General features: G+C 38.4%; 1 protein-coding gene across 1 annotated transcript in view; it reads left to right on the top strand.

The window, feature by feature from the left end:
- Positions 1 to 17,150, top strand: part of GREB1L (GREB1 like retinoic acid receptor coactivator) — a 221,187-nt gene that overhangs the window by 116,623 nt on the left and 87,414 nt on the right. Inside the window, exons 6-8 of the mRNA XM_084619690.1 lie at positions 9,808 to 9,984; positions 12,702 to 12,878; positions 13,682 to 13,819. Of these exons, the coding sequence (XP_084475816.1) occupies positions 9,808 to 9,984; positions 12,702 to 12,878; positions 13,682 to 13,819 (492 nt within the window). The remainder of the gene's footprint in view (positions 1 to 9,807; positions 9,985 to 12,701; positions 12,879 to 13,681; positions 13,820 to 17,150) is intronic.

Here is a 17,150-nt window from a genome sequence, read left to right as displayed (position 1 = left end):
TTGTCCAGGAAGTGGGGTGCAAGGTTTTGGGAAGTATTTTGGGGGGAAAGACGTTTCCAAACAGCTCTTCCGAAGTGAGCTGTAGCTCACGAAAGCTTATGCTCAAATAAATTGTTTAGTCTCTAAGGTGCCACAAGTACTCCTTTTCTTTTTGTGAATACAGACTAACACGGCTGTTACTCTGAAACCACAAGTATAATGATATTGGGTGGCTGCAAAGCTTTTCTGTATGGGAGCTCATCAATTGGAAATGACAGAGGAAGAGAGAGCTGGATTTATTAGTCGATCACAGAATGACTGTGCCTCCAGTGTGATGTGATCATGAAAAAGGCAAATGTTGATCCTAGGATGTATTTCCGGTAGAGATAGGGAAGTACTAATGCCGGTGTACAAAGCACTAGTAAAATCTTGTCTGGAATGCGTACAGTTCTGGGCACCCATGTTCAAGAAAGCTGAATTCAAACAGGAACAGGTGCATAGAACGGCTACTAGGATGATCGGGGAATGGAGAGTCTATTTTTTTTGAAAGGAGACTAAAAGAGCTTGGCTTGTTAACCCGGCGAAATGAAGGCTGAGAGGGGAATATTTTTGCTGTCTATGGTATTTCTAAACAGCTCTTGGGAGTGTATCTCACAGCCTGGGTTGACAGTCTTGTGGTGGCAGAGTTCATGTTAGTGCACTAGAAATAGCAATGTGGATATTTGGCTCAGGTGGAAGCTCGAGCTTGGGCTCCAGGGTATGGGGTGGGCTTCAGAGCCCAAACTCCAGCCTGAACCATAATGTAAAAGCATCATCCATACAGCTATTTTAAAAACATTAGCGCAAGTGCTAGCAGCACAGGTGTGTGAACCAGTGGTGGGAGGCTCGCTCCCAGAAGCTGTGTAGACATACCCCATAAATACATTAAGGGGGTAAAAGACAGGGTGGGAGAAGAGCTAATTAAGCTAAATGGCAATGTTGGCACAAGAACTACTGGGTATAAATTGGCCATGGATAAATTTAGGCTGGAAATTAGAAGAAAGTTTCTAAACATCAAAGGAGTGAGGCTCTGGAACAGCCTTCCAATAGGAGCAGTGGAGGCAGACAACCTAACTAGTTTTAAAATGGATTGTGTTGAATTTATGAATGGGATGATATCACAGAGTTGTTCAGAATAGCAGAGGATTAGACTCAATGACCCAGGGGGTCCCTTTCAGTTCATGTTCCTATTAAGGGTTTTCCTGAAGATGCTGGGTTGGTGGGGAGGGATTTTATTTTTTGATTGTTGGAAAAGGAGAGGGAAGAAATTTTAAAACATTGCTGACGTTTCATCAGAGTAGCTGTAGACTGACAGATTCATTGATTCTGAGGCCAGAAGGAACCATAGTGATCTTCTAGTCCAGGGATCGGCAACCTTTTGGCCTGCGGCCCGCCAGCATAAGCCCCCTGGCGGGCCGGGCTGGATTGTTTACCTGCTGTGTCTGCAGGTTCGGCCGATCGCAGCTCTCACTGGCTGTGATTCACAGTTCCAGGCCAATGGGGCTGTGGGAAGCGACAGCCAGCACATCCCTCAGTCCACGACCGAACCTGTGGACGCAACAAGTAAACAAACTGGTGCCGCCTGCCAGGGGGCTTACCCTGGTGGGCCTCATGCCAAAAGTTGCTGATCCCTGTTCTAGTTTCACCTTCTGTATAACACAGGCCATAGAATCCCCAAAATAATTCCATTTAAACTAGAGCATATCTTTTTTTTTTTTAATCCAGTCGAAGTAAAAATTGTCGGTGATGGAGACTCCACCAAGACCATTGGTAAATGGTTCCCATGGTTAATTACCCTCACTGTTAAAAATGTATGCCTTATTTCCAGTCTGAATTTGCCCAGCTTCATCTTCTGGCCATTGGATCTTGTCTGCTAGATTGAAGAGCCCATTAGTAAATATTTGTTCCCCATGTACATACTTATAAACTATGATCGAGTCACCCCTTAACTGTCCTTTAGGCTTGAGCCTATCACCATAAGGCATGTTTTCTAATTATTCTCTTGGCTCTTCTGTGAACCCACGCCAATTGATAGATTGTGTATAATTATATGTATTGTTGTAAGTGCATGGGTACCCAAATATGTTCATGTTCTACACCATGTCTAAACAAAGAAATTGACTCAGTGACCACCTTTCCTCCTATATGTGATCATACAGATCACCTAACCTTCCATTTTCCATTGCATGACGTCCCTGAAGCAACTCAGCAGTTGCTTACAAAGAAAAGTAATATTAGGATTGAATTCAAAATAATAGATAAAAAATTAAAAGTTGAAGTCAGTGGGGCTGCTCAGGGTGCTCCAACCTGAACATGTACTGGATTGGGTCCTTGGTTCCTGAGTCTGCAATTCATAAGTTTTGCTGATTATACAGATACTTTAGGTTAAATGTCTCAAGGGTTGTACCTTATGTGGGGTGAAATCCTGGTCCTGTTGAAGTCAATGGTAGTTGTGTTGTTGATTTCAGTGGGGCCAGGATTTCACTCATGGTCATTTCATATTCCATATAACATCCTAATTTTTATTAAAAAATCACATAATTCCCCAAATTCACATGGCTGAGTCATAAATCAGTCAGAAATGCATGAACTGGTTTGTATTGCCTTTGATAATGAATAAAACACAAGTAACATTTTTGCTGAACATTCTTCCTAACTTGGCAGTAGCAGGAGGTCCTTTATCCTTCTTGTTGGAAGACCATTATAGGGTGACAAGTCCACATAATTATTCTGTTTGTAAAAATAAAGCCTTTTTAAGCAATAAGCATAAGTGTTTCTTTTTGGTTTTTGGCAGAAGTTTTAGCTCCAAATGGATTTTTATAGCCCAGTTATAAACTTCTGTGAAGGTTTTTTGCGGATACAGACTAACACGGCTGCTACTCTAAAACCAATGGAAATACTGACAGCTTTTAGCATAATGACCTCAAATGTACAACTAGATAATACAGTAAACAGTTCTTAACCTCTTCATTGCCATGCCTTTAAAGCATGCTTGTCTTAATTTGTGGAATGGCATTATATGCAAGATATGTGTGAAACACAATAGTAGCACCTTCCTTTTGTTAGTAAATCCTCAATTTACCTGAGGTCTAAAGGAGGTCAAAAGTAATTTCAGAGGCAATTAAGTAAGCAGGTACTTAACACCTGATCAGTTGCTGTGAAGTTACAATAGTGAGTGACAGTGAACTGCAATTCATATGTAATTCCTAGAAGCTAATTTCTTATGCAAATATATTTTTTGCAGTACAGATACAAGTTTGTACCCCATACTAAGGGTGTTGTTTGGTACCTTTAGGTGAAAAAAGAAAACAAAATAGAAAATCTTTGCTTTCAAAAGATTTTAGCCCTTTTGCTTGTATTTCCACAGCTGTGCGGACAAGACTATTCCTTATTGGGCAGACAGGCCTGTGCTAGTTTAAATTAAGATGATTGTGGAATGCAAACATGCTTGTGTGAAGGAAAACATTTGAATTTTCTTCCAAAGAAATGCAGATGATGTCCCTAAGAGCTATTCATTATTCTTCTTTCCCGTTGCTTTTGGCACTTCGCAAATTACTAATCAGGATTTAAGTGCCTGCTCTCTTTTTAAAACAAAGCTGAGGATCCCATGGTAAATTTTTTTTTTTTTTGAGCGGGGAGTGAATCAAAGAGCTCATTTGTATACTTTTATTTTTTTAATATTTTCTAAACATTGTAAGGATTATAGTGGTTGATTTTTGTTGGCCAAATGACAGCTAAAATGGGGTTGAGGGGGTTAGGGCTGTCGATTAATCACAGTTAACTCATGCGATTAACTCAAAAAAATTAATTGCGATTAATAGCACTGTTAAACAATAGAATACCAATTGAAATGTATTAAATATTTTTGATGTTTTTCTACATTTTCAAATATATTGATGTTAGTTACAACACAGAATACAATGTATACAGTGCTCACTTTATATTGTTATTTTATTACAAATATTTGCACTGTAAAAATGATAAACAAAAGAAACTGTATTTTCCAGTTCACCTCATACAATACCGTAATGCAATCTCTTTAACGTGAAAGTGCAATTTACAAATGTAGATTTTTTTTTTGTTACGTAACTGCACTGAAAAACAAAACAATGTAAAACTTCGGAGCCTACAAGTCCACTCAGTACTACTACTTGTTCAGCCAATCACTAAGACAAACAAGTTTGTTTACATTTATGGGAGATAATGCTGCTGGCGTCTTATTTACAATGTTACCTGAAAGTGAGAACAAGCGTTGGCATGGCACTTTTGTAGCCGGTATTGCAAGGTATTTTACGTGCCAGATATGCTAAACATTTGTATGCCTTTTCATGCTTCAGCCACAAGCCCATTGTTTTATTTTTGAATGAGTTATTTTTTTTATATAATTCTACATTTGTATGATCAACTTTCATGATAAAGAGAGAGTATTTTTCAATTCACCTCATACAAGTACTTTAATACAATTTCTTTTGTTTTTATAGCAGTAATATTTGTAATCAAAAATAAATATAAAGTGAGCAATGTACACTTCGTGATCTGTGTTGTAACTGAAAGCAATACATTTGATAAAGTAGAAAACATCCCAAAAATTAAAATAAAATGGTATTCTAATATTGTTTAACAGTGTGATTAGTCACGATGAATATTTTTAATCACTTGACAGCCCTAGCTTTTACCCCCTCTTCATGTGTAACTATACATCAGGAGATACCTGTATCCATGCAAATAACAGTAAAGGGTTAAATTTCCAAATCTGGCTTGTATTGGTGAATGCATCATTTTTATAGTACAAATTGCAATCACTTGTGTAAACAACTTGTACATACTGTCACTTGACAGAATTTTTATGTATAAATACCTATATAAATGAGCATGTATATAGTGCAAATACACTTGATATGAACCGAATCTAAAAAAAATTATGCGTGCAGATTACACTAGCATAAATTAGAGGTCAATTTTTGAAAATGTGTGCCTTATTGATGTTTACATGGATATAGTCGTATCTATCTGATATTTAATTATCAACACAAAATCATGTAGGAAAAAAAATTAGCACTCTGAACTTCTGGTAAGCCAGAAAAATAAAATGTTATGACTGGAACTTTTTGAGAAAACAATTAACAAAAATACTCTATACAAATGATTCATTTTGTTGCTAAAGAAATGATCCTTACATGGGTGGAAAAGAAGAAGAATGGATGGCTCTTGGATACTGTCTACATTATTTTGGGAAGAAAATTAAAGATTTTTCTTCATAGAAGCAGATACGTATTCTCTGATAATCTCTTACTTTAAGCTAACACAGAGGTACCTGGCCAAAATTATTAATCTACTCTTTCTGATTTGGCTGTTGATGTGTAAACACAAAATCCCCTAAAGTCTTTGTAAAGAAAATATTTTTTATTTGACATGTCTCGAACAGCTATCAATTAAAGCTTCTCGTACAAATGGAAGCCAACTATGGATCCCTTTAAAAGTTCAGCCTTAAAGCGTGTGAATTAAATGCATAAAACAAAACTGAAAATCAGTCCTGAGTGCAACCCATTGCTGTCATTTCTTCAGCCTCCTGTCTATGCTGAGGGTGAGCCAAAGACAAATTTTTAACATCAGCTTTGTTTTTCCATGGCTTTTTAAACTTTTAAGCTAGATGGTAAATCTTGTTTAAACGTTAGTTTTATGTTCAAAGATCTTTTTGGTTTTTGCATTTGTGGAGCTATTTTTTTAGTAGTGTAAACAAAAGATAATACAAGAGAACAATTATAAAGGTATAAGAAGTGTTTGCAGTTTACTGTGGAATTTGTGAGTATCTTGTATATAGTAATGGCAGCTTCTCATCTATTATCTTGGGTAAATATTAAAAGACGTATCTACGTTGTAGTATGTACCATTACAGGCTGTGTATGTACAGCATTTGTATAATAGAATGTATTTATCCTAATTGAATAGGGAGCATGAAATTTATGCAGATAAAACAGCCTCTCAGATAAGAGGATACTATTGTCTAGACTCTATAGTATCAGCCTCTGATACATAGGCTAGTTGTACTGCTAAGACAGTGGTCCCCAAACTTTTGAGGATCCTGCTCCTCCTTACCCCTGTCAGCGCCCCCTCTGCCCCACCAGGGCCGGGAACAGGGCTGTGGCTCAGGAGTTGGTGGGGGACATGGACACAGGGTAAGGGGGCAGAGGCTGGGGCTGCAGTTGGGGGTGAGTCTGGGGCCAGGAGCAGGGCAGTGGCTGGACTGCAGTGGGGGCTGGCAGCCAGGCCTTGGTCAGGTGTGGCTCTACTCTGGTTTTGCCCCTAGCCTCGGCCCCAGGCCAGGAACGGAGACATAGCCAGTGGCTGAGGCTGGGGACCGGAGCAGGAGAGGGGCTGGGTAGTGCTCCCTCCCCGCCCCCCATGGGGTTGGCCCAGGGTCTGCCATGCCCCCGCCCCCAGATGGTCCTCCATGCCCCCCAAAGTGGGGCACACGCCACAGTTTGGGGACCTCTGTGCTAAGGTATTATGGTGTAACACAGATGTGCCTTGGTGCAGTGGTACAAGCTCAGAAGGTACATGCTCAGATGACTGTTAAAATGTTATGAACTATTCCTGGTTGCTTTTTCCTCTTGGGGCTCCTTCTAGGGCTTTGAGGATCTCCTGTTCTGTCCTTCACACTGAGACCTCATCAGAACTGATGGTATGAATCTGTCTTAAACACAGCTTAAATTGTGTTCCTACTAACACCTTTTCAACGTGATTTGCTAGGCCTGTCTCAATCAGGGTGGTGTGCATGCTATGGAATTTTATCCAAAAATTCCTACCAGTGCTAACCTGAGTTCAGTGGAATTAGTGTTAGAACATTAGTAGACCTGCTGTAGGTGGGGTTTTAGCTGCTAACAGGATTTTTAGCACAGTGACACCTAGCTATTTTGGCAGGTCAGATTACAACAGTGCTGAAAACTGTTGACTGCCAAAACCCTGGGTACTCTAGATCTCCTAGTGTTGCTAACAATAACACATTTTAGCATAAAGCTCCAACAGTCAGTGTTAGTGGAGTTGGGAACATTTTTATAAAATTTCCTAGTTAAGACCGTACTAAAGAGTAATTGTTAAAACAATCACATCTTTTGTATCATAAGCCTTGTGTATAATAGCAAAATTTTTCATTGCTGACCCCTGTTGTATCAGTGGGTAATTTTGCCATTTTAGACCGAGGTATAGGCTGGTATTATCAAAGGAGCCAAAGAGAGTTAGGCACACTACTTCCATTGAATGTCAATGGGATTTGAGTATCTAATGAAGTAAGGCTTCTTTGAAAATTTTAGCCATAATATCTCAGTGGTATGTACCACCCACAACTGGGTAAGCAGGCAATTTACATTTTGAGTAAAATACAATCTACCCAGAAGAGCTCCTTTTATCTAGAACCGGGTTACATCCCCACCTGTATGATGTCTACATTGATAACGCCCCTGATTACACTAAACTCGTTTATGTGAAAATATTACGTGTCTTCCGTTAGATTGAGCAAAATAGGACTTTCCTTCAAGTGATGGTGTAGTAGTACTGAATAGGCTGTATGTTACTGGAATGCCTTCACCTGTGTGAACTTGTGCACGTATGTGAGTTAACACTGTATGAAGGATGCCATTTTCAAAATGGCATCCTCCATGCGGCATGACTCAAATTGATGTTAAGGGCACTACTTACAAGGGTAAAGTTATGTAGATGCATGAATTTTTACAGGATCAGGGTGTACAGTATTAAAGTACATAGATGGTAATGCCTTGGATGTGGCTGTTAAAATTGAATTAATAATGAAGGTTTATAATAGTTTGCTACAACCGATACAGTAGAGCCTTTTGAAGCTGTTCTTTGGTAAACTATACTGTATATGCACAAATAGGCACTGAAAAAGGATTTTCAGGTTTCCTCTGCCACAGTAGCAGAACCTTCCTGGTGTGCATTGAAGTAAAGACCATACTCCCTGTCAACCAATAGTGGAGTGTCCTGTCACCTGCCAACCCCATATTTGCTAATGCCCTGAAACAAATCTACTTACCACCTCCTGCTGCAGCTGACAGATGGGCGAGCTTTCCTGCACCTGTAGAAGTGGAAATTAGGTAGGGACATACTATCATAGAGCCAGGTTAGCAAAATGGCTTATGAAGTTATTGTGTGTGCTGTACATTAGCCAGGCTACCTGTGCTGAAATTGTGTTCGCATGAACCATTTATAAACCTGGCTTTATAATGCTTCCACTAACAGTTTCATTGCCTATGAAAAGAGAGACCAAAAGGTCCCTTGTCACTATATCCCTTCCGGTGGAGGAGGACAAGAAATAAAGATGGCTCCCTCTGGTGTCTGTCATCTCAGTCTTCAAAGTGGAACTAGAAGTAAATCAGGGAGAAAGTAGGGCAAGATTTTGTTCTGTTGTAAATAGTTTGGGATCAATAATGGAGCTGCCCTGACTTATGCCAGCAGAGAATGTGGCCAGTCATTTTGATCCCCATAAATCCAATACAGATGCTGGTTGACTGGCCCACGAATGGGTTTTCTATTTTTAAAGTTAAACGCAAACGCACAAAACTCAACTTCAAAACTCAAATGTCAACCTACATTATGAACCAATGATAACATAAATTCCATCTCTTTCTGATTTGTTCTTAACTCAGAAATTGCTTTTAAATTTTTTTTAAAATTGGAAATTTTGAAAATGCCTAAACAAACAAGTTGTGAATTTTGAAAAATGATTTTAAGTCTCATATGGCTGAGTTTAGTTTTTTATGAGGGTAGGGGCAAACAAAAAGCAACAGTCTTCTGAAAGCCCCACTGCTGAACTGAGTTTTTAAATGCATCTTTTTCTTCAAAGAAAACGTATAAACCTCTGAAAAATGGATTGCATCACATAAACAGTAACAGTTATATATATTAGACAATGTAATACACAGATGGAAAATAAAAGCTGGAGCACCCCAAAAAACTTCTATTTGAATAATATATCACTGAAATTTCTTTTATTTCAGTGTTCCTGAGCATAAAGAGTTGGTGTAGGTATAACTTAGGGTCAAATTTCATAAACTACTGATGGGTTTTTTAGTGTTTTTTTCTTAGTAAACACTGGATATGTAGCAGTCTTTTTTATTATTAATATGTTTGTTTAGCACCAAGTCACAAAGTTAAAGACTGTCCCCTTTATAAAGCTTACAATCTAAAGAGAGATGCAGAGAAGATAGAACTTGGGAATAATTTAAGAGGTTTGTTTGTTTTGTTTTTATGAACTCATAACTTTTTTTGTTTAGTTTCAAGTGACGTGGTATAGATGGAAAGGAAACACAGGATGAGTTTTGCACTGTAGGGCTTTTTCATACGTTTGAGTGTTTTAGCGTTTCTTCTATTTAAAACTGGACTTGAATAGTGGAAAAGGTATCTGCTTCTTAGCCATTTGATTTCTGATCTCCAGAGTTTTACTTACTTTCTCCAATCAGAAGCCTTTTAGGTAAATAATGGCTATTTATTTTCGCTGATGCCCCCTGCCAGTGGATCTGTATCCTTATTAAGGACCTGATCCAAAACCCACGCTGAGCTTAGTTGAAGTCTTTCCAAAGACGTTAGTGGTCTTTGGATTAGACCCTAAATGATGATACATTTACACAATGTATGTATTTTCTAAAAAAAAAAGAATTTAAATTAGATAATAATGGGAAACATCTTCCTTGGCTGCTTTGCATAGCTGAAACAAACAAAAGAGAAAGTGACAGCAAACCACTCGTAAAAGTTTAATCACACATCTTTTCTTTTCAGGTTTTTGTCAAGCAGGCAAGGATTTGCGGTTAATATCGCTGTGTGTGGAACAAATTGATATCCCAGCAGGCTTCCTGCTGGTAGGAGCCAAGTCTCCAAATCTTCCTGAGCATATTTTAGTCTGTGCTGTTGACAAGCGGTTTTTGCCAGATGATCATGGAAAAAATGCACTTTTAGGTAAATGGTTTTCATTATTATTCTTGTTACAACAATTGATAACTAAAAGGTTGGTTTAAAGTTGATTCAAGAAATGAATTTTTCTTCATGGTATGTTGAAGAGAGTTCCGTATTTATGAAACTAAATCTATAACTGAACTTCTTGAAAAGCCTGTTTAAAATATGGCCGTACATAGGTACAGGAGTCCACCCACACAAAGTCTGTTGCAGCACTGGGGCATAAATGTGAAACGTAGTCAATTTTTAACCTCCAGTCAGTGTGTAAAAATTTCATTTCATGAATAAGAAACATGAATTAGCAGACACAGATTATATTTATAATAATTAAAATATGAAATAACACAGTAATGTTTCTTGCTAATTGGAGACATGCATCTGCACACCTGTTTTGCCCTCTTGGCCTATGACTGCTGGGTGAACAGACCAATAAAAGTGATGTAAGGTTGTTGGTTTTTTGGCACCATCAATCTCCATCTTGAATTTCCTCTCTCTCTTCCCTGTTCCTGTGGTGCCTAGAATACATTGAGGTGGACTTTTCAATAGACAAGAAATTTCGCTAAAGCTTTAATGGATTTATTTAGCTAAAACTCTAGTCCAGGCCATCATTATCTTACATCCTAACTATTGCAGCTTCCTCATTTTTGTCCTTGACAAATGCCATATTGTCGCCCGTAATCCATTCAAATGCTACTGCCAATTTCATTATCTTGCCTCATTGGTCCAATCACATTATCCTACCTGCCCTTCCCCTCATTGTATCCCTCCACTCGCTCCACCTTTTCCACTTCCATGTTACAAATTGTCTTTCCTTTTAAGACCTTACCTTCATAGTTTAGCCTCTTCTTGCCTGTCATCTTATTTGGTAATGAGCCAACAGCTCATCTGTGCTCTGCCGGTGAGCTACTAAAATTAAAAATGTAAAAGTGTATGGGACTGGGTAATAATATACACAAGCAGTTTAAAATAGTTGTCTCAGGAGCTCTCTGAGCCCCTGTTATTGATTTTTAATAAATCATGGAACACTGGGGTAAAGAAATAATATTGTGCAGTATTTAAAAAGGTAAATAGGATGATCCAGGTAACTAATAGGAAAGTTAGCTTGACTGGGCAAAATCATGGGAAGTAATCAGTAAAGAATTAAAAGATGGCAATATAATTTAATGCCAATCAACATGGTTTTATGGAAAATAGGTCTTGTCAAAGAAACTGGATATTGTTTTTTGATGAGATTACAAGTTTGGTTGATAAAGTTAACTTTTGATGTAGACGTCTGTACAGTATTTGACACAGTACCTCATGACACTCTGATTATAAAAATTAGCACTGCAAAAATCAGTGTAGCACCTATTAAATGGATAGATAGCTCTCAAAAAGTAATTGTTAATGGGGAATCATCATCAAATAGAGATGCTTCTAATGGAGGCAGGGGTGCTGGAACAATTTGTATAGTCGAGGTGCTGAGAGCCATTGAACCAAACTGTAAACCCTGTATATAATGGAAACCACTTCAAGCTAGGGTGTGCAGCAGCAGCACCCCTAGTTCCAGCACCTCTGCTTACAGGGACCTGTTCTTGGCCACTTGCCCTTCAATATCTTTTTCAGTGATTTAAATGAGTTGATGGTAAAATCTGCAGATGATGCAAAAATTAGTGGATTGGCAAATAATAAGGATGTCAGTTGTACAGAACAATCTTGATGGATTGGTAAACTGGGATTATTCAAATGCGTGTTTTAATAAAGCCAAATGCAAGGGCATATGGTTAGGAATAAACTTAGTCTTCCCCATCTCTTACTCAGAAGCCAATTCTTCTAGTGCACAATTCTCATTGGCCTCAGTGAAAATTACATAGCCCTAATTCTGTTGTCCTACCATACAAACCCTAGTGCAAAGATGTAATTCAGCTCTCTCCACAAAATAATTTTAGTGTCTCTACTATCAAATGGTCTTCTACCCAGTTTTTGGCTGTATTCCTAATCTGTTAAATTTAATAAAAGCTCTAAATTTCTGTCTCAGTAGAACTAAGGATTTTGGATTAAGTGATTTCTTATTTGTGTCCTTTTAAGACCCTAATAAGGGGGAAAATCATAAGTCATAAGAAAGTAATCAGGACGTGTGTTACACTTTTACATTTGAGAACTTAATAATGCAAAGGTATTACTTAGCCCCCCGCTTCCCTGCTTTTTGAAGGCTCCTTCTTCAGGAAGACCAAAGGGGAATTTCACAGTGCCCCGGGAGTTAAGGCTGCCTTAGGCAGCATTAACTTTATACACAAAACTGTGGATCAGTCAGGTTTGGGAAAGGAAGCATGCTTCTTGGAGCCGGTCCTCCACTCTGTGCTAGGAGCAGGGGTGAAAGGTACTGACATGGAGGGTGTTGGATCATCCTGTGAATAACTTTCTCAGTCTTCATGTACCTATTGTGCTTTCTTCTGAGAATTTGCTCCCTTCTGAGGAACTGTACAGTGTGGAAGATTGGGGGATAGTTTTTGGGCCTAACTTAGTAACAGCTAGAGAGAGGGCATTTTCAAACAAAGTGGTGTGAGGCAGCAAAAGTCTGTCTCTGTTGTTTGTCTGTCTTCCTGTCATTCCTATGCTATGTGTGAAGCTTACCCAGTTACTGTAGTAGATTCAGGTAAGGCTAAAATGGCCTAATTCCCAGTATATTTCAAAAGGAATTTATTTTGTTTGTGTACCTTTTCCCCCACCCTTTCCTGCAGGGTTTTCTGGGAATTGTATAGGCTGTGGAGAAAGGGGATTTCGATACTTCACGGAATTTTCCAACCACATTAACTTGAAACTAACCACTCAGCCAAAGAAGCAGAAGCACTTAAAGTACTACCTGGTAAGAAGCTCCCAAGGTGTACTGTCAAAGGGACCCCTTATCTGCTGGAAAGGTAAAGAATAACCCATTTGCTAGAAGCATGTTTACAGATTTTAGAAAATTTTTATGTAGTGTTGGGTGAACCTTAAAAGTTTTGGGTTTAAGTATTTAAAAAGCTAGGGGGTGAAATCCTGGCTTCATTGAACTCAATGGCAAAACTTTCACTGCTTTCAGTAGGGCCAGGATTTCACCCAAGAGGCTAAAGATTTAGGTAAAAGGAGAGTTTCTCATCCATCTCTCTTCTATCCCCTCCTCACCACATCCCCAGAGGAGGCCTCAAATCCCCCCTTCCGCAGAAATAAAGCGGTCCATCAGCCCGATAATCGCCTCCTATGTCTGGGTGTTTTCTTCCGGGATCTGGCAGAGTGGCTCTCAGCCTATTCTCCAGCCACAATTCCTGGACTGCTCTGCCAATCTAATCACTTATAAATTCATGCTAGCACTTATAAATTCATGCTAGCATAGAAAAACTAACTCCGCAAACTGCACTCTAAGATAAAAGCTGGGGACGCTGATCTCAGGGGAATGGAAAGAGGGATCACGTACTCAGGTTTTGCTCTCTTGTTTTGCACCCTGGGTGCACCTAGGGTGAATATCTTCAGCTTTAAGTTGAAGGCCCCTTGATATGAATGTTATGGGGAGGGTTTTTGTAACTAAATAATTAAATTAGGTTGGTTAAATCCTGAGAGATGTTTTAGCTGAACTTTGCTATTTGTTGCATGTCATACCGTATGTGCTTTTAACATTTGTCAATGTTTAACACCGTTGCACTAAACTGTTGCACTGAAAGCCAGGCCTTGTTAATATGTACTGTAGCTGCTTCACTTCCAGAATGTAGAAGCAGACAATCATCTGCTGCTAGCCATTCTGCTAAACCAAATTCTTCAGTGTCACCATCCACGGCCCCAGAGAGCGGAAGAGCTAATGGATACAAATCAGGGTTCACTCAGACAGGTAGGGGCTGAAAGTGCTGCATGCTGTAGAAATGACCACTGGGGGAGATAAAGTACCTCACATGTTCCATAGGATTGCCAAGTAGATTTTTAGCATGCATCATTTACAACTTAAAGATAGAAAACATATTTCAAAATTTATTCTGTCAGTATTAAGGACCTGATGAGACTGGGATAAGTTTAGCTCTTAATAGTAGCTTGAAAAGTGTTAGTTTTTTTAAAAATCCATTTTATTTATTTATTATATTATTTTTGCTGATGTTGTGAAATACTCCTTTATAGTGAACATCCTAAACAGAATGGGTACCTTGAATTGACATGTTTTTCCTCACTGGAGAAAAAGCAGCCTTTTGTTTTTGATGTTTGACTCCCACTATTGAAGTGTGGTAAAAGTAGTGATAAACTGCAGTGGTTTTCTAAGTGAGCTAAGACACATCATAGCCATATTTCCAAAGCTTTGAAATTATTATCTCGTGGAGTTGTGCATTGATTTAAGTAGAAATAAAGACGTTTTCTAATAACCATAACAGTTTCACCTAGAAGGGCTTTCCTTCTGGACTCAAAAGGTGATTTTTCTTTGGTGTGCTTTGTAGGTTGATACAATTTTTGAAGTTGATTTATTGCAGTTCATGTTCTTTTGTTTATTTGATAGATTTTAGAAACAAAAAGTTTTTATTCAGCTGAGCTATGATTGAATGGAGTGCACATCTCTGCCGTCTCTGAATGATGTAAAAACAGAACAGGATTTGTCATGTCTGAAAATCTCAGTTATCCAGGAATTTTAATTGGCCACATATATTTTAGAATATAAGCTTATATGGAGGGATCTGAAGTGCAAAATTTAAAAAAAAAACTTGTTTCAATAATTCTTTTGCTTACAAGGGATGCTGAAAATAAATGAACAATAAAAATGGAATATTAGCATTCCTATTGGTGTTGCAAATGTTAGTCAGCATGTTCAGGGACACGTTGCCGGAGGTGTTGGATTTTATTCCTACTTAAGAGACTATATTTCTAATCTGGAATGAGAATGTTGTGGTGTCTTGGCCTCCAGGTCCTTGCATGAAAAATATGCAGGCACATGAGAATCTCTCTTTATTTGGCATAACAAGTAATCTAATATTTACACAGCTTTGTCTGGGTTGCTGCTGACAAGTTAATAGATACACCTTTTATAGACTGCTTTCTCCTTATCAACTCACCATGATTTTCTTTCTTCTTGTCCTTTTGTATCACTATTTGTTCTCTCAGGTCACAGTTATCAAACCCTTTTATCTCCCACCATTGTTACCTTCCAGTGAAGATAGTGCCACATTCATAATACAAATTCCACTTGACAAGGGGGAAAAAGTCCCACCATATTTGTTTGTAATGTATAAGTACTGTTGCAAACCACCTGTGATGAAAGTTCAGGTTTCTCCCTGGAAGTCTCCATAGCTAGTCATACACTGAGGTGAACTACTTTTCTCTGTTGCTTTCAGGTAGGTGTAATGAAACTGGGTTGCTTTCTGAAAATATGTTCCTTTTATCACCATTTTTCTTTCCTAAGGTATGGACTTGAGTACTTCCCTCTGTCTAGCTTTGTAACTAAAGTACAAGGCCCTAGCTACCTTAGAAGTTATATAACTATTATACAAATAGCTATATACACATGTTAAAAGAACATCAAGGTTGCAAAGTCAAGCACTTCAAAGGTAGGAAATGCCAGAGTTGAGGTTGCCTGTGCAACCTTAGTATGGGCCCATTGTGTGTATGCATTATGATTACAATAAGTGGAATTGTATATTTTTATATTTTTGACATATCAATGCTTATTTGTAAGCATTTTTTCAGTTTTTATCCAGTTAAATTTTCATAGTTGTGGGAAATTATGGAGCTGGTCAAGCAATAATTATTTCATGACAGGAGACATTGAGATTTAAAAATGTAAAGCTTTATAACTGTTAAAACACAAATTGTCAACATCATATGTCAAAGTATACAAAGTAAATATCCTTAAATCAAACTCTAATAAATTCTCAAGCAACATTTTTCTTTCTTTACCTGTCTGTAAATTTTGATTATTATCCATGGAAATACCTTTTCATTGATTTGTGTGTGCATGGGGAAATTGACATTTACCGCCATTTATCAATAAAATCTAATTCTTCAAAGATTAATTATGATAAGTCTTTAATTATATAAGCACATACTGTTTTTTCCACAGGACCACTTCCTCACTGAGTGTACAGGCTGGACTGTGCTCAATGAGCAGCTATCCAATATTTTTTTTCTCCTCATTGTTCACTGGGTGCCCCCAGACCTTATTTACTGCACACTATTCAAACTCATCTATGAGGATACAATTATTAATTTCCTCATGGGAAATTTTCTGTGATACCCATCACAAGAATATCCAAGTGCTTCACAAATAGTAATTAATTTGTCTCAACAAAACCCTTGTGATGTGAAGGGGTGGTATTGTCCCCAATTTACAGATGGACAGTTGAGGCACAGAGAGGCTGCGGTCAATATTTGAATTTGAGATGTGTAGGACCTGATTTTTTTCACAGTACTTAGTATTATGTAGCACTTTATATAGTGAAGCACTGCTTCCATTGACTTCATTTGCAGGTGTGAGTGCTCAGCACTTCTGCAGATCAAGCCCTACAATCTGAAGTTGGGCATGCAGAAAATGAGGAATGCACAATTAGCGACCTCCTGTGAGAAGTTTGGATTAAGTGACTTGCCCAACATCACAAAGGGACCCTGTTGCCAAAACATGGATAGAATCTCAGAGACCGAATACAGTTCTCCAGGGAAGTGTTCCGTGCGACCAACTTTCTCTTCATATAGTCCTCTGCCTTGTTCATTACGCACCTTCAAACCTACAACAGATGAGACAGAAGTTCTATAGACAACAGCCTCTTTTCACTACACAGCCCTGATTCATCCCCAGAGCAGGTCCATCCTGTGCACTGAGAGAGGCAAGAGTCTTGTGGCAAAATCAGTATGTGATCATGTAATTAAATATTATATCATAATGCTTACACACAGGGGCCCAAATTAAGGTTAGACAAGCAACCTTAATTCTGGCATTTCCTAACTTTAGTGTTTGAGTCTGCAACCTTAATAATTTTCTATTTGATATAATTTTGAGTAATTCTCTGGATTTTTATGAAAGCAAACTGAAAAAACCAGAAACTCCATTATGTGATGACATATGGTCACCCTTGTGGTTCATCAGCAGGGTTTGACCCTTTAGATGGACCAGACAGATGTGTGCTGCTTGATATGCACCCTCTGCCACTGGCTTTTCCATATATGTGCTGACAGCAGTGGACAGCAGGCTA

Source organism: Lepidochelys olivacea (assembly GCF_965140295.1).
Source record: "Lepidochelys olivacea isolate rLepOli2 genome assembly, chromosome: 2".
In the NCBI taxonomy this organism is placed as follows: domain Eukaryota; kingdom Metazoa; phylum Chordata; order Testudines; family Cheloniidae; genus Lepidochelys; species Lepidochelys olivacea.
Note: the sequence above shows the minus strand (reverse complement) of the source record. Positions and strands in the feature narration are given on the sequence as shown.